Source organism: Pelophylax lessonae (genome assembly GCF_965119305.1).
Source record: "Pelophylax lessonae genome assembly, chromosome: 5".
Classification (NCBI taxonomy): Eukaryota; Metazoa; Chordata; class Amphibia; order Anura; family Ranidae; genus Pelophylax; species Pelophylax lessonae.
This window is the reverse complement of record NC_138772.1, coordinates 236,139,998-236,161,783: the sequence shown is the minus strand read 5'-3', so window position 1 is coordinate 236,161,783 and position 21,786 is coordinate 236,139,998. Positions and strand designations below refer to the sequence as shown.

General features: G+C 48.2%; 1 protein-coding gene across 1 annotated transcript in view; it reads right to left on the bottom strand.

The window, feature by feature from the left end:
- EXOC3 (exocyst complex component 3) overlaps nt 1-21,786 on the bottom strand; it is a 230,627-nt gene that overhangs the window by 17,385 nt on the left and 191,456 nt on the right. The window contains exons 9-10 of the mRNA XM_082257483.1: nt 5,086-5,233; nt 3,504-3,626 (exon numbers count right to left, since the gene is read on the bottom strand). Coding sequence (XP_082113609.1) covers nt 3,504-3,626; nt 5,086-5,233 — 271 coding nt within the window. The remainder of the gene's footprint in view (nt 1-3,503; nt 3,627-5,085; nt 5,234-21,786) is intronic.

Sequence of the window (21,786 nt, the reverse complement as noted above, 5' to 3'; positions counted from 1 at the left end):
TCATGCGTCCTTCAACCATGTAAGTGTATACAACGATTTTTTTACTTACAATGTTGTTTTATAATGAGTGTATGCCTATACTCAAAAAACATGTTCATACCAATATTTTGTTACTGTATTTTATATTATCAACAACTGCTTGTTTGCTTTGATATATCTCTTCAATACTTACAGATAAAATTATTCCCAAAAAAATCCCTGAAGAAGAGGTTCTCACCTTGAAACGTCGGATCTTGCTTGGAATAATTGGTTGAGTGATTTGTACACCTTCATACCAATATCAGTTTTGCCAATAATTTTACTAGTTTTCACTGTCATTTGTGTATGTTTACCTTTTACCATTTTTGTAATAAAACCAATAATTATTCAATATAATTTTTTGTATATTTTTTGAGTGACCTTCAAAGTCCCACCCCAAGGGGAATCCTTAAATATGCTAAAGATATAAAACTGTCATTTTTTGTGAAGAATCAACAACAAGTGGGACACAATCATGAAGTGGAATGAAATTTATTGGATATTTCAAACTTTGTTAACAAATAAAAAACTGAAAAATTGGGCGTCCAAAATTCAGCCCCTTTACTTTCAGAGCAGCAAACTCTCTCCAGAAGTTCAGTGAGGATCTCTGAATGATCCAATGTTGCACTAAATGACTAATGTGTAATCAAGTCTCCGTATAAATGCACCTTCTGTAAGCTAGCTACACGCAGTGTACCGCAGTAGAGACATCCTAGCGAAGTGGCCACTTCGCGGGCTTTGTCCCTGAGGACAGGGACAGGTCGTTTGCGAGGCCTGGGCATACGCATAGCCTGCTAAACGCTCAATGGCAGGCTGGGATTCCATAAGGTTCTCTGTCCTGGGAAACCAGGACAACCAGTTCGATTCCCAGCTCCGCAACGCTGTAGTCTTCTGAAGTCTGACTAACTAAGCGCAGGAACAAATAAAAAGCTACTAGTGCAAAGAAAAACACACTTAGCAGAAAATAAAATGTAATAAAACAGAGAAAAGGCTGAGACTGTAGCCCCACCAGAGGGAAGCCTGCCTACTCCTATCTAGGCAAAAGACAAACTGAATTGGGAATGAGGCTAGCCGGGGGTATTGGACCAGAGGGACAGCCCCCTGTAGGTGTGTCTATGCAAAGTTTTGTGATTTTAACAAAATCTTCTGCCTAGCTTACTCCTGTGGATAAGAGGTCAATACCCAGAATCGTGCAGCTCTACCACTAGGTGGTGGCCTCACAACTTTTCTTACTGGTGATGGAGGTTGATCACACGTTTAAGAATATTTGAACACAGAAGAGGACTTTCCTTTCACCCATTGGACTTGCACATGTTTTTCAAATGAAATCAATTTTTTTTTTTTTTTTTTATTGGTTCACATACATTTTTTATCACTTGTAAGCACGATTCTTTTTGATATAATAGCAGTTTGACTGTGAATAGTATGTCATGGTGAAGTTGCTGCTCTTATTCAATTTGGTTATTGCACAAATTTAGATGATAGCGCAGTTTCTTTTTTGAAATTTATGAGAATATGGTTAACTTTACTTACAGTGCATCCGGAAAGTATTCACATTGCTTCACTTTTTCCACATTTTGTTATGTTACAGCTTTATTCCAAAATGTATTAAGTTCTTTTTTTTCCCTCACAATTCTACAAACAATACTCCATAATGACAACATGAAAGACGTTCGAAATCTTTGCAAATTTATTTATCAAAAAAGGAAAAAAATCCCACGTACATAAGTATTCACAGCCTTTGCTCAATACAGTGTTGAAGCACCCTTGGCACCAATTACAGCCTCAAGTTTTTTTTTAATGTGATAGTACAAGCTTGGCACACCTATTTTGGGGCAGTTTTTCCCATTCTTTTTTTGCAGGAGCTCTCCAGCTCCATCAGGTTGGATGGGGAGTGTCGGTGCACATCCATTTTCAGATCTCTACAGATATGTTCTAATCTGGGCTCTGGCTGGGCCACTCAAGGACATTCACAGAGTTGTCCCGTAGCCACTCCTTTGCTATCTTGGCTGTGTACTTAGGGTCGTTGTCCTGTAGGAAGATGAACCTTCGCCCCAGTATGAGGTTCAGAGCCCTCTGGAGCAGGTTTTGATCAACTATGTCTTTCCCTCGATCTTGACTAGTTTCCCAGTTCCTGCTGCTGAAACAAAATCCACATGCTGCCACCACCATTCATTGTAGGGATGGTATTGGCCAGGTGATGAGCGGTGCCTGTTTTCCACTAGACATGACACTTGCCATTCCAACCAAATAGTTAAATTCCGGGCTAAAAACAACTTTGGCCCATCCGCTTGCTGAGATTGCCCTGAAAAATAAATGGATGCTCCAGAATGTTTTTTTTTCTTTACTTACCTTGTTATAGAAGAAAGTATACTTCGCTTTCTTCTACTTCCTCCCTCTGAGGCCGCGGCCCGCGCCGTCTCCTCCTGTTCGTGATGACTCCTGGGAGCTGAACGTCATTGCTCCCAGGAGTCAATGCGCCTGCACTGGCCCCGCTCGTCAGTTCTGGTGCAGGCGCGTCATTCCCTGCTAAACAGCTTCTGGGCATGCCCAGAAGCTGTGCAGGGATGACGCGCCTGCCCCGGAAGTGACGAGCGGGGCCGGTGCGGGGCATTCTGGGATGAAGTGGACACGGAAGAGGACGAGCTGGCTTCAGCTGCCCACACCTGAGATGGCAGCGCTGGAGAAGAAATTTTCAAGGTAAGTATTTCTTCTAAAAGGTAAATGCGACCTGGGACAGTACAGAGGCTATCCATTATGGAATGTACTAGCCCTGACTGTCCGGGGGGTATTTTTATCTAAATTTCACCGGAACTCCGCTTTAAGTGTTGTTTTTTTTATTTTTAAGAAATGTGCGGGATGTGGGATATGTTTGAAGAATTTTGAGGAAAATAATGAATTTAACCCATTTTGGAATAAGGCTGTAACATAACAAAATGTGGAAAAAGCAAAGCGCTGTGAGTACTTTCCAGATGCACTGTACATAGTTAGGCAGGTTAAAAAAAGACACAGAGTCCATCTAGTTAAATCAATAGAAAAAATAAATAGTAGCTTATTTTACAACTAATGTCCTTTGTGCTGCTGTCTCATGCTTTGCTTGAAATCGATCGCCCTCCAATGCCCCCTTTCTACCCCCACAGTCTACATGAACAGTGGGGGATAATGGAGATGAGGTACCCGTCATATGCTCTCATCAAGAGTGCCAACTATGCCCACCCTTTCAGTCCATCTCCTCACATTCACAGAAGCTCTACTATAGTTTCTATAATTGAAAGTTGATCTTTGGATGGAGAAAGCACACCTTTTATTAATTCGCCCGCACTCCATAGATTTTTTTTTGCTACTGCCCAGAGGAATTTTACTGATAAGAGATTGTATTACAATCCCACTACTACCGGTTTTCACAGTTTTATTCAAGTGACAACTAGTCATACGTGTTTCTGTTACAATCTTTTATGGAACCATTATTTTTGAAAACCACATACCTGTTGATAATGGGGTTTGATTTTTGCAAAGTCGTTAAAGTAGTCCTCTAAAGTGACACATATGGTATCCACAGAGTTAGATCCTCCAAGCCATTTCTTGGTCATTAGGTCATTAAGATGTTGCTAAAGGATAATATATTATGCAGTTACAGGATTTCTTAAATTGTAGGACATTGAAATATGCATTGAAAAAAATGGTAATTGTTTCCTTCATTACCTGACAAGTCACTTTAGTTTGATTTGCTTTTCTACTAGGATGGCACATTATATCTTGCATTAATAATAAGTACAGAGGCATGTCACAGGTCCGTAAGTAGAATATATTATTATTATATTATACAGTATTTATATAGCGCCAACAGTTTGCGCATCTCTTAACAAAATGAAGGCAGACATTACAGTTACAATAAACAGGCAAAAAATTTGGGGGAGCATACCCATGTATTTCCAAAGCTGCTGCAGCTATGAACCAAAAGACATGTATATTAAAAAAGAATAGCGCGCAAATGCAAAAGAAATTACTACCAAATCTGAAGAGAGTCCATAAATAAAAATGGGGGTTTGGTCCCACCATATGGCCATATCGTGCTCAAGCCCACTACTGCGTCAAAGTACCCCATTATCAGTGGGTCCTACACTATCCATGAAAAAGAGATGAATCCAGCCTTTCTAACCCTTGGAGATAATACTCCTTGCTGGGAGAGATGTGCAAATGCATTACAGTTACAATACAATTTGGAACAAAAGGAATCAGAGGGCCCTGCTCGTTAGAGCTTACAATCTATTTCTTATTATTTCAACCTTTTCAGCAGATAGGGAATATTTAAGTTTATATACACAGTGGATTTACCACTATTTAGCTTTCACATTATTGACACCTGACCTGGTTATGACAAGTAGAAATAGTAAGGGGTCTCACAAAATATTACAAAATTAAAAATTATGAAATTGCAGGTAATGTGATGATATTGCTGCAGTTAAAATGATGCCAATGCACCGATTTCATAATAGGGAGTTCATTTTTAATGAAAACCATAGTACAAATAATAACTTAGAAGTAGGACTATAGGCAAATCTCTGCAAATTGAGGGAAACTCTTGGTGTGTGTCCCCCAGGTCACTACAAAGGTCTCCATTTGAAGATTTTCCCTCTATTCCTGCTCTGGGGACAACCCTAAATTTAGAGTTTTCTTTTACTCTCACTTTGAATGATAATCATAAACAGGACACATAGAGAGGGTGAATCTCTTTAACAGAGACACAGACAGCAATAAAAACCTGTATGTGTGTTTGTGCAAGGCTTGTTCTTGCATAAAAACTGTACTCTACCTAACAGTGCTACTGCGCTCAAGAACAGTTTATGGTATATTTTTTTGCAACCCCAAGCGCCGCACAAACATACATACACCTTCAGATTACACTTTCTCATGAAGATTAGTAATCTTGGTGCTGGGAGCTAATATGGGTTTATTAGCACTCATAGCGCGGAGCTGACACTTGGAGCAATAAAAACCAGACAGTTTTGCTTTAAAAGGAAGATTCTACAATATAAACATTCATATAAGTAAAATCTATGTTTTCACCTCTAAATCCAAAAAAACTTCATCCAACAAACTTCTGCATCCCTCGCTTGCAATGTTGTCTAAAATGGAGTCCATATTTGCTGAGCCAGATGCCATAACATCTTCTTCACTTCTTAAGTATTTCCTTTTCAGACTTATAATTGATTCCCTAAAAAAAAGGCAAAACATTGGCCATTAAACAAGGTACACTACAAAGAAGACTATGCTAAATCATTAAATGTAAGAAAACAATGACTCGTTTTATTCTGACAGCCTTCAGGTAATTGGAGACTGGCAAAAAACTCACCGCAAGAGAGTACTCCTATAACCCTGCTCACTCAGGAAAACTCCAGGTTTTTTTCTTAGCAAGCAACAAGGAGTGATCAAGACATAAGGGGTAAGGGTCTGTGTCCTGTTATGTACTCCAAAATAAGGAATTTAAAGGTAAGTCAAAATTCCTATTATCTTAACCATACAGTACAGGACACAGGACTTTTCATAGACCACGGGACATACCCAAGCAACAAACTGAGGGGTGGGCAGCAACATAGCAAACAACTACCAAAAGGCCCCCAAAAAAGCAATGGGTTAAAGAACCCAACCATAAAAGCTCAGATGACAACTTGAAGCACCTTCAGCCAAAATCTGAACATCCACCTGGTAGAACTTGGAAAAGGTGTGAACAGAGGACCAGATGGTGGACTGGCAAATCTAGGAAGCTGATGCTTCATATTTTAAAGCCCAAGATACACCAATAGCCCTGGTGGAAAGGGTTCTGATAAGAAAAGGGGAAACTCTGTCCCTAAAGGCATATGCCCTGCAGATGAGTTGCCTAATCCCCCTAAAGGCTGGTACACGTGGGACGAATATCATTCGGGTTGTGCGTACAGCAGCCTGTCTGACATAAGCCGATCAAACGCCTGGCTTTTATCAAATGGGCATGCTGGAAAACCAGCATCTGATCAGAGCTTGCAGTCAATGCTGTGGACGCTGATCAGTGTGTTCTAGTAGGTGGTGCATTCCCCCTGTTTGAACACAACAGCTCACCGGGGAAGACTGGCGAACTGACAGTGCTTAGTTAGTACGGTGACCTCTCCATTTTTTGTTTCGTTCAGCCCGCTGGGTTGAACAAAAAAAACTCAGTGTGTACCTAGCATATAAATAGTGGAATGGGAAAGCTGGATGCCATCTATGAGGGCCCACAGGCATACAGCGCCTTGAAAAGTGTTCATACCCCTTGAAATTTTCCACATTTTGTCATGCTATAACCAAAAACGTAAATTTATTGTGATTTTATGTGATAGACCAACACAAAGTGGCACATAATTGTGAAGTGTAAGGAAAATGATAAACATTTTTCAAATTGTTTTACAAAAAATTACCTAAAAAGTGTGGTGTAAAATTGTATTCAGACCCCCTGAGTCAATACTACTTATAGCTGCAATTACAGCTGCAAGTCTTTTTGGGGATGTCTCTACCAGCTTTGCCCATTCTTCTTTGCAAAATAGCTCAGGCTCTATCAGATTGGATGGAGAGCGTCTGTGAACAGCAGTTTTCAAGTCTTGCCACAGATTCTCAATTGGATTTATGTCTGGACTTTGAGTGGGCCATTCTAACACATGAATATGCTTTGATCTAAACCATTCCAATATAGCTCAGGCTGTATGTTTGGGGCATTGTCCTGCTGGAAGGTGAACCTCCACCCCAGTCTTAAGTCTTTTGCAGACTCTAACAGGTTTTCTTGTAAGATTGCCCTGTATTTGGCTCTGTTCATCTTCCCATCAACTCTGACCAGCTTCCCTGTCCCTGCTGAAGAAAAGCATCCCCACAACATGATGCTGCCACCACCATGTTTCACAGTGGAAATTTTCCGCCACACATAGCATTTTGCTTTTAGGCCAAAAAAACTGAATTTTTGTAAAATCTTACCAGTAAAATTCCTTTCTCTGAGTCCTCCGACAGTCGCCACCTCCTCTAAGTCATCACTATTGGGTATTGACTTCCACTCCGCAGGAGTAGCTAGGCATAAGACTTAGTCAAAAGAACAAAGGCATTTGCATATACACACCCATGGGGGCTGTCCCACTGGTCAATACCCTCCCTGCAGTGACACTCCCAACTCAGTTTGGTAGAATAGCAGTAGGTAAGAAAACAACCCCAAAAGAGGGGCGGGGTGGCGACTGTCGGAGGACTCAGAGAAAGGAATTTTACAGGTAAGATTTTACAAAAATTCAGTTTTCACTTACGTCCTCCGACAGTCGCCGCCTCCTCTAAGTCATCACTATTGGGATGTCCCAAAGCAGTGTAGACATGAGGGGTGGGAGACGCAACCGCAGAAAAGGCAACGCAGTACCCACATCAGAGAAAGGAACCTTACACGCACAGTAAGAGAACCTTCTGGGCAATAGAAAACAAGGCTCAACAGGAGCAACAGCCCAGGAAAGCAAATAACCCAGGGGATAACACCCCAACAGTCAGGGACCCACAAAAAAACAAGGGTCCCCTATGGCACTGCTGCACTGAGAACTTTGCGGCCAAAGGAGGCATCAGCTGATGCCAGAACATCCACCTTATAGAATTTGGAGAAGGTGTGCACCGACGACCAAGTCGCAGCCTTGCACACCTGGGCCACCGAGGCACGATGCCAATAGGCCCAGGACGCACTCAAAGATCTGGTAGAGTGCGCCTAAACAGGGAAGGGTGGAACCCGTTCCTTCAAAGCATAAGCCTGTTCAATGGTCTGTCTGATCCATTTGGCAATGGTCGCTGCAGACGCAGCCATGCCCTTCCGAGGTCCCTCAGGAAGGACAAAGAGGGAATCCATCTTCCGAAAGGACTCCGTAGATGACAGGTAAACCCTAATCGCTCTGACAACATCCAAGGAATGCAAAGCAACCTCCTCAGGATGCTTAGGCTTCGTACAAAGCGAAGGCAGGACAATGTCCTCATTAAGGTGGAACTCAGAGACCACCTAAGGAAGAAAAGACTAATGAGGTTGCAAGACCACCTTATCCTTGTGAATTACCAAGTAAGAAGAGCGGCAAGACAACGCCGCCAGTTCCGACACTCTGAGAGCCGAAGTGATCGCCACTAAAAAGGCAACCTTTTTGGACAGCAGAGGCAACGATATCTCCCGGATGTTTTCAAAGGGAGAACGCTGTAACACTGACAGAACCAAGTTCAAGTCCCATGGAGGTAAAGGCTCCCTCCTGGCAGGAGCCAAATGTCGCACACCTTGAATTAAGGTGCGAATTGACGCCACAGGGCATTGGAAAAACGGAATTTTTGTAAAATCTTACCTGTAAAATTCCTTTCTCTGAGTCCTCCGACAGTCGCCGCCTCTTCATATTCGTCACATATGGGGTATTAGACTTTGCTCCGAAGGAGTAGCTAGGCAACAGAATATGTTAATAAAGCTTTTAACATATCCAACATATCCCACCCTCAAGGGGTGGTCCCCTCAGTCAATACCCTCCTACTTCCTGCAACCATATCTCAGTTTTAGTGGAATAGCAGTAGAGTATACAACCAAACCCCAAAAGAGGGGCGGGGGCGGCGACTGTCGGAGGACTCAGAGAAAGGAATTTTACAGGTAAGATTTTACAAAAATTCCGTTTTCTCTTACGTCCTCCGACAGTCGCCGCCTCTTCATATTCGTCACATATGGGGACGTCCCAAAGCAGTGCAAACATGAGGGGTGGGAAACACATCCGCGCCGAGAGGCAACGCAGTTTCCACATCAAGAAAGGAACCTTACCAAAGGAAGGAAACCAGCTGGGCAACAGCAAAAAACAAGTGCTCAACAGGAACAACAACCCAGGAAAAGGCAAAAACCAGGGGATACAAAACTTATCCCAACAGCCAGGAGTCCCCAACAAGGGACCCTAGGGAACAGCCGCACTAAGAACCTTGCGGCCAAAGGAAGCATCCGCCGATGCCCGAACATCTACTTTGTAGAATTTTGTGAAAGTGTGCACGGTCGACCAAGTCGCCGCCTTACACACCTGGGCTACAGAAGCCCCATGACGACAGGCCCAAGACGTACTCAGAGATCTAGTAGAGTGCGCCTTCACAGGCACAGGGGGAACCTTCCCCTGCAAGGCATAGGCCTGTTCAATGGTCTGTCTGATCCATTTAGCGATGGTAGAGGCCGAAGCCGCCATGCCCTTCCGAGGACCCTCTGGAAGAACAAACAAGGAGTCCGTTTTACGAAAAGACTCAGTCGATCGAAGGTAAACCCTGATCGCCCGAACAACATCCAAAGAGTGCAATCTCACCTCCTGTGGATGTTTAGGCTTCGTGCACAACGAAGGCAAGACAATGTCCTCATTAAGATGGAATTCCGAAACACGTTTCGGAAGAAAAGAAGGATTAGGTCGCAAGACCACCTTATCCAAATGAATAACCAAGTACGGAGACTTGCAGGACAAAGCCGCCAGTTCCGACACTCTGCGAGCCGAAGTGATCGCCACCAAAAAGGCGACCTTTTTGGATAACATAGACAACGAGATCTCCCTGATCTGTTCAAAAGGAGCACGTTGTAACACAGAGCACGAGATTCAAGTCCCAAGGGGGCAGAGGATCCCTCCTAGGAGGAACCAGATGCCGCACACCCTGAATAAAGGTGCCAACCAAAAGGTTGGATGCCACGGGACGTTGAAACAGAACGGCCAGAGCAGACACCTGACCCTTTATCGTAGCCAGCGCCAAGCGCTGATCAACACCCGCTTGAAGGAAAGACAGCACACGGGACACCGAGTACGTGCGGGGTGAAAACCCCCTGGACTCACACCAGGCAAAATAGGCCTTCCAAGTACGGTAGTAAACCTTCCCAGAGGAAGACTTCCTCGCGTTGATTAAAGTATGAACGACCTCCGGAGAGAGACCCCTCTCCTTCAGGACCTCGGTTTCAACAGCCAGGCCGTCAAAGCCAGCGACTGTAAAGCAGGATGGTATATCGGTCCTTGAGACAGTAGATCGTCTCGAAGAGGCAGACGCCACGGGGCGTCGACCGCCAGATTCACGAGGTCTGCGTACCAGGACCGGCGAGGCCAGTCCGGTGCCACAAGAATCACCGTGTTGCGTTCCGATTGAAACCTGCGAAGGAACCTGGACAGCAACTGGATCGGTGGAAACGCATACATCAGTCTGTACTGATGCCACGGGGCCACTAACGCGTCCGACGCGTCTGCCCGAGGGTCGCGCGTCCGTGCCACGAACCTCCTCACCTTGTTGTTGAGACGTGACGCGAACAGGTCCACATCTGGAAGACCCCACTTCGCGCACAACATCTGGAAGACAGCCGGGTGGAGAGACCATTCCCCCTGATCCAGGGTCTGGCGACTCAGATAGTCCGCCTGCCAGTTCTCCACCCCTGGAATGTGAACCGCCGTTATCGCCGGGACATGAGTCTCGGCCCAAGACAGAATGTCGGCCACTTCCCGAGCCGCTCGGGCACTCCTGGTGCCCCCTTGGTGGTTGATGTAGGCCACCGCCGTGGCATTGTCCGTCTGCACCCGAACCGGGCAGCCCTGCAGCCGGTCCGACCAGCGACGAAGACAGAGACTTATCGCACGCAATTCCAGAATGTTGATCGGAAGGGAGGACTCCCCCTCCGACCAAGTTCCCTGGGCGGACAGAACGCCCAGAACACCACCCCAGCCCGACAGGCTGGCATCCGTGGTGATTACCGTCCACGAGATAGGACGAAACGACTTGCCCCCGGACACCATCGGGGACTGGAGCCACCACAGAAGGTCTTTTCTGGTGCGATGACTCAACGAGATCTGAAGATCCAGAGATTGAGGTCGCCCGTCCCACTTGGACAGGATCTCCGCTTGAAGACCCCGCGTGTGAAACTGGGCGAAGGGAATCGCCTCGAAGGCCGAGACCATCAATCCCAGACATCTCATGCACGTCCGTAGAGACGATTGCGGAACATCCCGGAGGGACCTGACTTCCTCCTGAAGAGTTCTGAGTTTGTCGTCCGGCAGGAAGACCTTCGCCTGCACCGAGTCCAAAATCATTCCCAGGTAGGGAAGACGAACAGACGGACTCAGTGCCGACTTTGGAAAATTTATCGTCCAACCAAACTCCTGCAGAGTTTGCATCGTGACAGACAGGTCCTCCTCCAGACCCTGGCTGGTCGCAGACCGAACCAGAATGTCGTCCAGATACCCCAGGACAGAAATGCCCTGGGCCCTCAATAATGCCAGAACCGGTGCAAGCACCTTGGTGAAGACCCGCGGAGCCGAGGCGAGGCCAAAAGGCAACGCCACGAACTGGTAGTGATCCTCCGCAATGGCAAATCGAAGATACCTCTGGTGACCCTCGAAGATGGGGATGTGAAGATACGCATCCTTCAAATCGATGGAGGCCATGAATTCCCCCGGAACCAGGGCAGCCACCACCGACCGCAGGGATTCCATGCGGAACTTGCGAACCCGCACAGAGCAGTTCAGAGCCTTCAAGTCCAGAATCGGACGAACCTTGCCCTCCTTCCTGGGCACGGTGAACAGGTTTGAATAAAACCCCCGAAATCTGTCCCGATGAGGCACCGGAACCACCACTCCCTGAGCCCTCAGGTCCTGCACCGCCAGGTGTAGGTCCCGCAGGCGCTCCGGAGACAGTTGAAGATTTGAAGGAAAAAATCTGCTCTCCGGCCGAGAGAGAAACTCGATCTTGTAACCAGACCGAACGATTTCCTGAACCCATCTGTCCCGCACACGGGCCAACCAGGGCTGAAGAAAACCGAGCAAGCGTCCCCCCACCCCAAAACTGGGTGAGGGCGCCCCTTCAGGCCGAACTGTTATGGGCTGCAGGTCCGGATTGGCCGGACTTCTGCTTACCAGACCAGGGCTTCTTCTGAGAGCCTTGACCTTTGAACGGCTTGCCCTTGTAGTGCGGCCGAAAGGCACGAAAGGACCCCTGAGGGGGCCGAAAATTAGCATGCTTCTTCCCAGAAGCCCCCTTAGCCTTGGGGAAATGGGGCAAGAGAGTGCTCTTACCCCCGGTGATTCCCTTAATCAACACATCCAGGGACTCCCCAAAAAGGCGAGACCCATCATAAGGCAGATTGGCTAAGGTCTTACGCGAAGATTGGTCCACCGACCAACATTTTAACCAAACCAGGCGGCGAGACAACACCGCCACACTGTGCACCCGTGCAGCCAACGGAATCAGGTCCAGGTCCGCATCACACAGATACATGACACCCTGGTGGATCTGATCCACCATATCCAGGGTCGCCGGCGAGGCCGAGTCGGCCACCAAGACGCGCCTAAGCATCTGCGTCCAACTTGCGATCGCCTGGGCCGCCATGAGAGAAGCAAACAGAGCTTTAAGCATAGAACCCGTAACAGAATACGTATGACGGGCCAGAGACTCCAGTCTCCTATCTGTGGCATCACGGAAAATGGGTGAACCCTCTGCAGGAATCGCAGTGGCCTTGTTCAAAACTGCAATCGCATGATCCACTGGTGGAGGCACGCACCACCTTTCATCAGTGGCAGGTGAAAAAGGATAACGCAGCTTGAATCTACTTGGTACCGCAAAAGGTTTGCGCAGATCGCGCCATTGATCCTTAACAGCGCGCTGAAAATCAGCATTGCAGGGGAAAACCTGTGGCGTCCTGCGTTTCCTCTGCGTCCCATAAGCCGCCAAGGCAGCGGGGGGACACACTTCGTCCTGCAAACGTAGCGTTTGCTTAATAGAAGCAATCAACTCATCCATGATTGCAAGCTCTTCAGGCGAGCCAGGGGGAGAATTATCAACCCCCTCAACTTCAGCCTCCACCTCAGACCCCACTAGATCAAGAGAGGAGCGGGACCCCGATAGGGAAGCCCCAGCTAGAACAGCCCCATCACCTTCACCCTCAGAATCAGAGGAGAGCACAACTCTGGGCCTTTTGGTAGATTGAGCAGCCACCAGCATTTGCACCTGAGCAGCAAGGCCAGCCACAATAGTGGCTAAATCCCCCCCTGGGGGGGAAGCAGCGGTCCCCTGGCTTTCCACTCCTGAGAATCCATTGCCCCTGTAATGCCAGACAACCAAGGGTTAACTGCCCCTTTCAGCAAGCGCGGCAAGCGCAGCCCACCGCGTCACACTAAGCACAATGAGACCCCCACAGGGATATGTAAACTGAACACAGGCAATGGATAGCAAGAAACAGAAGGATAAAACCTGAGGAGACCCTCGCCGCTGCTGCTGCCTCGATCGGTGTTCCTGGGAAGAGGAAGTGATGCTGCTAGGGCGCTCTATGTAAACCTATGGAGGCTACAAGAAAATGGCCGCCATGCATGTAAAACATGCGGCCGGAGCGAGGGCAGGCAAAATGGCGTCTTTTAGCGCCGAAACCGTCGCTCCACAGTGCAGTAATGCACACATGTCTGTATGTAAAAAAACAGAACCGATCGCCGCAGCGATCGCTGTAAGTGCCCAAACATGCCATAAAACATGCCCCACAGCACACAGCGTTCCACACTGATCATGCTGACACTCATAGTGCCACACAACTCCCCCCCCCCCTTGCAGCCCACAGCATGCAGCCGAGAGATAGGGAGACAAACAGTGTGCATAGAGACAGGTTACACAGTCCCAGACTGACACCCCTCCAGACAGACAGGTCCCCACATAAAAATACACTTACCTCACCACGGTGTGGGGGACCCGCACAGGCGAACAAGCCGCTACACATGAGGCAGGGAGAGTCGCATACAAGACGCTCCGAACGTGGGTTAAGAAACCGCACAGCGTCCAGTGAGGTAGCCACCTCACCAAGCATCCCTGCACCGAACAGGGATGGGTCGTTCACTATGCCAGGAGCGTTACCTGGCTGAACGCTCGATGGCAGACTGGGAAGCCACTGACCCACGACCTGCGACCAGGGGGATCAGCCCGAGACCCAGTCCGCATGATCCTCTTCGTCCGAAGAACTAACTAACGCTGATAAAACAACAGCTAAGTAAAGGTAGAGAGAAAAACTCAAAACAAAATATTAAAAAGAAGAAAGAGACTGGGACATAAAGTCCCAGCACAGAGAGAGCCAGCCACTCCTGACAAGCTAGACATTAAAACTGAGATATGGTTGCAGGAAGTAGGAGGGTATTGACTGAGGGGACCACCCCTTGAGGGTGGGATATGTTGGATATGTTAAAAGCTTTATTAACATATTCTGTTGCCTAGCTACTCCTTCGGAGCAAAGTCTAATACCCCATATGTGACGAATATGAAGAGGCGGCGACTGTCGGAGGACGTAAGAGAAAGAATAGCCAGTGCAGACACCTGGCCCTTTATGGTGGCCAGCGCCAGGCGCTGGTCCACCCCAGACTGAAGGAAAGCCAACACTCTTGACACCGAGTATGAGCGAGGGGAGAACACCCTGGACTCACACCAGGCGAAGTAAGCCTTCCAGGTACGATAATAGATTTTACCAGATGAGGATTTCCTAGCTTTGATCAGAGTAGAAATGACCTCAGGGGAGAGACCCCTGTCTCTCAGGACCTGGGTCTCAACAGCCAGGCCGTTAAAGACAGCGACTGTAAAGCAGGATGGAAGATCGGTCCCTGAGACAGTAGTTCTTCCCGCATTGGCAGCCGCCAAGGAGGCGCAACTGCCAGGTCAACAAGGTCGGCGTACCAGGACCGGCGTGGCCAGTCCGGCGCTACCAGAATCACCAGGTGCGGTTCCGAGGCTAACCTGCGAAGGAACCTGGACAACAACTGAATCGGCATACAAGGCATACATCAGACGATACTGATGCCAAGGGGCCACCAATGCATCCGAGGCGTCTGCCAGAGGATCGCGCGTTCTTGCCACGAACCTTTCCACCTTGTGGTTTAGCCGAGACGCGAACAGATCCACGTCCGGGGATCCCCACTTCGCACACAGCATTTGGAAAACCTCCGGGTGCAGGGACCATTCCCCTTGGTCCAGGGTCTGGTGGCTCAGATAGTCGGCCTGCCAATTCTCCACACCCGGAATGTGAACTGCTGAAATCGCCGGGACATGAGCCTCAGCCCAAGACAGAATGTCGGTCACCTCCCGGGCCCTCTTGGTGCCCCCTTGGTGGTTGATGTAAGCCACCGCGGTAGCATTGTCCGTCTGTACCCGAACAGGACAGCCCCGAAGTCGATCCGACCACTGGAAGAGACAGGTTCCTCCCCCGACCAAGTGCCCTGGGCAGACAGGTTGCCCAGGACTCCACCCAAGCCCGACAGGCTGGCATCCGTGGTAATCACTGTCCACAGTAACTGACGGAACGATTTGCCTCCCGACACCGCCGGGAACCGGAGCCACCACAGAAGATCCATTCTGGTTCGGCGACTCAATGAGACACTCAGATCCAGGGACTGAGGCAGTCTGTCCCACCTGGCCAGGATCTCCGTTTGAAGAGACCGTGTGTGAAACTGAGCAAAGGGTATTGCCTCGAAGGCTGATACCATCAACCCCAGGGACCGCATGCAGGTCCTGAGCGACGAAGACGGATTGTCCCTAAGGGACCTGATCTCGTCGTGCAGGGTCCGGAGCTTGTCCTCCGGCAAGAACACCTTTGCCTGAGCAGAGTACAGGATCATTCCCAGATAGGGAAGACGAACCGAAGGAGACAAGGTCGACTTCTGTATGTTGATGGTCCATCCGAACTCCTGGAGCATCTGTAACGTGGTGGACAGATCGCGCATTAGGTTCTGGGTGACACTCGATCTTAAGAGGAGATCGTCCAGATACCCCAAGACCGCAATGCCCTGTGCCCTGAGCAGGCCCAGAACAGGCGCCAACACTTTGGTAAAGACCCTTGGAGCCGAAGCGAGACCGAAAGGTAACGCCACAAACTGATACTGGTCCTCCCCGACTGCGAAACAAAGGTACCTCTGGTGACCCTCGAAAATGGGGATGTGCAGGTACGCATCCTTCAGGTCTATAGAGGCCAGGAACTTCTGAACGCGCACAAAGCAGTTCAGCGCTTTTAGGTCCAGAATAGGACGTACCTTGCCCTCCTTTCTGGGCACAGTGAACAGATTGGAATAAAACCCCCGAAACCTGTCCCGATGAGGCACCGGGACAATCACCCCCTGGGCAAGGAGGTCCTGCACCGCTTAATGCAGGTCCTGCAGACGCCCCGGGGTCAAATGAAGATTTGAGGGAAAAAATCTGTCCGCCGGCCGGGAAAGGAATTCGATCTTGTATCCTGATCAAATGATTTCCTGAACCCACCTGTCTGGAATTCGGATCAGCCAAGGTTGGAGGAAACCACGCAAACGTCCCCCCACCCCTGAAACGGGTGAGGGCGCCCCTTCAGGCAGAGGCGGATTGAAACGCTGTACCAGCATTGCCGGACTTCTGCTTGCCTGCCCAGGGCTTCTTCTGGCTACCTTGGCCCTTGAAGGGCTTGCCCTTGGTTTGATTCCGAAAGGCACGAAAGGACCCTTGATTGGGTCGAGAGGTGGAACCCCATTTGCCACGAAAGGACTTGTTCTTGGGGTTCTGGGGCAGCATGGTGCTTTTACCCCCCGTGACACCTTTTACCAAGGTATCCAAAGCCTCGCCAAGAAAGGCGAGAACCCGCATAAGGAAAATTAGCAACAGTTTTCCGTGATGTCTGGTCAGCCGACCAGCTCTTCAGCCAGATCAGTCGAAGGTTAAGCACCGCAACACTAGATAGGCGTGCTACCAAAGGGGCCTCATTTAAGGCCACATCGCACAAATACATGACCCCTTGGTGAATTTGATCCACCATAGCCAGCGTGGCAGGGGGGGCAGAATCAGACGCGAGGTTGCATCTAAGCACCTTAGTCCAATCCGCCACCACCTGAGCCACCAGAACGCACGCCAAAACAGGTTTGAGCAAGGAACCTGCCACCGTGTAGGAATGGCGGGCTAGAGACTCCAACCTTCTGTCTGTGGGATCCCGAAATACTGGGTTCTCCTCAGTAGGAATCAAGGTAGCCTGAATCAGAGGAGATAGATAATCTGGGTCTTTTCCTAGCAGCACGTTCAGCCATCAGTACCTCCATTTTGGACACTAAAGACGCCACTACGGGGGGGACTGGGGTCCCCCACCAGAGCTGGAGGAAATTTGCTGTCCTGAGAATCCATTGCCCAAGTTAGAAAAAAACAACAGTGCAATAAAAGGTACTGGCCCTTTAATACCGCTGCGGAGTGCGCAGCCCACCGCTATATGTACAGTGACTAAAAACCCCCAAAAAGGAGAAGAAACTGAGCCAGGAATGACAAAACAGAAAGTTATGGAAGAGAAAGTCTGCAGAGCCCCACAGAGTGTTACCACATTGATCGCTGCTTCAGAGGAAAAGGAAGTGAGGTCAGAAGAGGCTGAACTATAAAAGCTGCAGGACCCAGGGAAAATGGCTGCCTATAGAACTGAATGGGAGGCTTCAGGAAAATGGCCGCCGAACATGTGCTCAGAACGATCGGTCTGCCACACGCAAGATGGCGGCGGATGGCGCCAAAACAACATGTAATGTAGCCCACAATGAAGCCAGACATGTATGCCCATTGTAAAGATGGCGGACCGCACGGTTTTTCCCCCGCTGCGGCCGCCACACACATTGTCTGCACCCCCAGAAAAAAACACCGAAGTGACACAGGGGAAGGGGCCCCCAACAATACACAGCACCGCAGCGCATGTACAAAGAGACCCCCCGCAGGGATCGCCACAGGGAGCCCCACACAGGCACAGACATGAGGGACACACAGCAACACAGGACTGCCACCCCAGACAGAGGCCCCACACAGAAGTACTTACCTGTATCGGATGGCGTGGGGTGCCTCACAGAACGGAAAGCCGCTGTCCTCATCTGACAGGGAATGCCGTTAGCCAAAAACATTACACTGCAGTATCGCAGATGAGACCAGTGAGGTAGCCACCTCACAGCTGCATCCCTGCTGCGAGCAGGGATGGGTCGTTCATAATGCCAGGACGAACCATGGTCGAAAGCTCGATGGCGGGCTGGGGGTCCCTCTGACCCTCTACCCTCTGACCAGGGCGGTCAGTCCGAATCCCAGCTCCGCATGAATCCATCTTCATCCGAAGAGTCGACTAAAATCTAAGCTGAGTAAGAAAACCCCCCGGCTAAAAGGGATAATATAGCGCTTGCTGGTAAATGCAAATAAATATAAAATATCAATCTAAAAGCATAGGGTAAAATATATGCCCTTAAAACGCACAGTAAGACAATATAATAAATGTATATAAATAAATAAATAATTAACAATAGTGCCAAGCGAAGTCCAAAATAGTACAATAGTGACTATATGATAAAAAGTCCAAAGAAAGTGCCAGGAAAGTGCGAGTGCTTGAGGCTGAGTCCTCCAGTGATCCAGGAGATCCGATCACACAGGTGACTCTCAAAAGAGAAATAGGATGTAAACTCACCAGATGCGATGGGTCTCACATGTCATATAACAAAGAGACCAGTATTGCTTTATGACCATCCAGGTCAAAGATAAGGTGACTGCTAGGCTCAGGTCCCTCTAGACCGGGATTCCCCAGATGTATAGATCGAGTTCCTGAGGTCCTCCAATATGGATAGGGAAGAAAAGAGGCTCCGGATGGTGCAATACTGAAGACGTCATACGCTCTGACGAAACGCGCGTCAGGTGGAACGCACGCCGTCAATCCGGAAGTCGGGCTTGGAGCGCAAACCGCTCTCCACGCTACAGGCAGTTACCGGAGGACAGCTAGCATCGATACTAAAGCTATTTTATCCATGTTTGACTATTTTACACAATAAACAATACTTTGTAACGGTATTGCACCATCCGGAGCCTCTTTTCTTTCCTCTCCCCGTCCATATTGGAGGACCTCAGGAACTCGATCTATACATCTTGGGAATCCCGGTCTAGAGGGACCTGAGCCTAGCAGTCACCTTATCTTTGACCTGGATGGTCATAAAGCAATACTGGTCTCTTTGTTATATGACATGTGAGACCCATCGCATCTGGTGAGTTTAAATCCTATTTCTGTTTTGAGAGTCACCTGTGTGATCGGATCTCCTGGATCACTGGAGGACTCAGCCTCAAGCACTCGCACTTTTTCCTGGCACTTTCTTTGGACTTTTTATCATATAGTCACTATTGCACTATTTTGGACTTCACTTGGCACTATTGTTAATTATTTATTTATTTATATACATTCATTATATTGTCTTACTGTGCGTTTTAAGGGCATATATTTTACCCTATGCTTTTAGATTGATATTTTATATTTATTTGCATTTACCAGCAAGCCCTATATTATCCCTTTTAGCCGGGGGTTTTTCTTACTCAATTTACCTTATTTATAGCAGCTGCTCTGTTATTTATATCAGTACACATTACATTAGGCACTCCTAGGCGCGAGGCATATTCTCTGAATATATACATCTATCATAAAATCTAAACTGACAAAAGAAACAGCTAGTATAACAAGAAAAAACTGACATTTTTAAAAGAAAATCAAATAAAAAAAGATTAGAAGGCTGAGACAGTAGCCCCAGCACAGGGAAAGCCTAACTACTCCTGACGCTAGGCAGAAACAAACTGAGTTGGGAGTGTCACTGCAGGGGGGGTATTGACCAGTGGGACAGCCCCCATGGGTGTGTATATGCAAATGCCTTTGTTCTTTTGACTAAGTCTTATGCCTAGCTACTCCTGCGGAGTGGAAGTCAATACCCAATAGTGATGACTTAGAGGAGGCGGCGAATGTCGGAGGACGTACGAGAAAGTTATATTTTGGTCTCATCTGACCAGAACACCTTCTTCCACATTTACTGTGTACCCCGCATGGCTTCTCGCAAACTGCAAACGGACTTCTTAGGGCTTTCTTCCTGCCACTTTTCCATAAAGGCCAGATTTGTGGAGTGCACAACAAATAGTTGTCCTGTGGACTGATTCTCTCACCTGATCTGTGTAGCTCTGTAGCTCCTCCAGAGTTAAAATGGGCCTCTATGCTGCTTCTCTGATTAATGCTCCCCTTGCCTGGTCTGTCAGTTTAGGTGGATGGTCATGTCTTGGTAGGTTTGCAGTTGTGCCACACTCTTTCCATTTTCAGATGATGAATTGAACAGTGCTCCGTGAGATTTTCAAAGCTTGGGATATTTTTTTATAACCTAACCCTGCTTTAGACTTCTCCACGTCCGGGGATCCCCATCGCGCACACAACATCTGAAACACCTCCAGGTGTAAGGACCATTCACCCTGGTCCAGAATCTTGGTCACTTCCTGGGCCGCCCGGGCACACCTGGTGCCCCCTTGGTGATTGACGTAAGCCACCGCAGTTGCGTTGTCCGTCTACACACGCACAGGGCGGCCCGAAGATGATCTGACCAACGGAGCAAACAGTCTGATCGCTCGCAGATCCAAGACATTCATCGGTAGGGAGGATTCCTCCTCCGACCAAGTGCCCTGGGCAGACAAATTGCCCAGAACGCCAACCCAGCCCGACTGGCTGGCATCCGTGGTGATCACCGTCCATAACAACGGCCGGAAGGATTTCAGAGTTACATAGTTAGTGAGGTTGAAAAAAGACATCAGTCCATCCAGTTCAACCTATAATGTGTGTGTGTGTGTTTGCTGTTAACCGTACATTGTATACCCCTGTATGTTGTGTTCTTTAAGGTGCCCATCTAATCGTTTTTTGAAACTATCAATGCTCCCTGCTATTACGACTGCTTGCGGAAGAGAATTCCACATCCTTACCGCTCTTACAGTGAAGAACCCCCTGCGTAATTTAAGGTTAAACCGCCTTTCCTCTAGTTTAAGTGAGTGGCCACGTGTCTTATTGTATTCCCTTTCTTTGAATAGGATTTTCCATATGCTAGGTTTGCCAGAACAGTATTTGCACATTGATATCATATCCCCCCTCAATTGTCTCTTCTCCAGAGAGAATAAGTTCAGTGCTTGTAGTCTTTCCTCATAGCTGATGTCCTCCATTCCCCTAATTATTTATGTTGCCCTTCTCTGGACTTCCTCCAGTTCCAGCACATCCTTCCTGAGGACCGATGGCCAGAACTGGACAGCATACTCCAGATGTGGCCGGACCAGAGTCTTGTAGAGTGGGAGAATAATCTCTTTATTTCTGGAGTGAATCCCCTTTTTTATACATCCCAGTATTCTGTTGGCTTTGCTTGCAGCGGCTTGGCATTGCATGCCACTGCCAAGCCTGTTGTCTACCAGTACCCCCAGGTCCTTCTCCATCCTAGACTCCCCCAGAGGCCCCCCCCCCTAGTAAGTAGCTTGCTTTCTGGTTTCTGGCAGCAAAGTGCATTACTTTACATTTTTCAACATTAAACCTCATCTGCCATGTAGTTGCCCACCCCATTATTTTGTTCAGGTCCGCTTGTAAGGATTCCACATCCTGCCCAGAAGATATTGGCATGCTTAGTTTAGTATCATCTGCAAATACTGAGATTTTACTCGATATCCCCTCCTCTAGATCATATATGAATAAATTAAACAGGATTGGCCCCAGGACAGAACCCTGGGGGACCCCGCTTTCCACACCCGCCCAATCTGAGTATTCCCCATTAATCACCACCCTTTGCTTTGATTCGTTGTCCCTGAGGGACCTGACCTCGTTCTGCAGAGTCCGGAGTTTGTCCTCCGGCAGGAAAACTTTTGCATGGGCGGAGTCCAGAACCATCCCCAGGTAAGGGAGACGAACAGAAGGGGACAATGTCGACTTCTGAAAATTGATGGTCCACCCGAACTCCTGGAGCGTCTGAACTG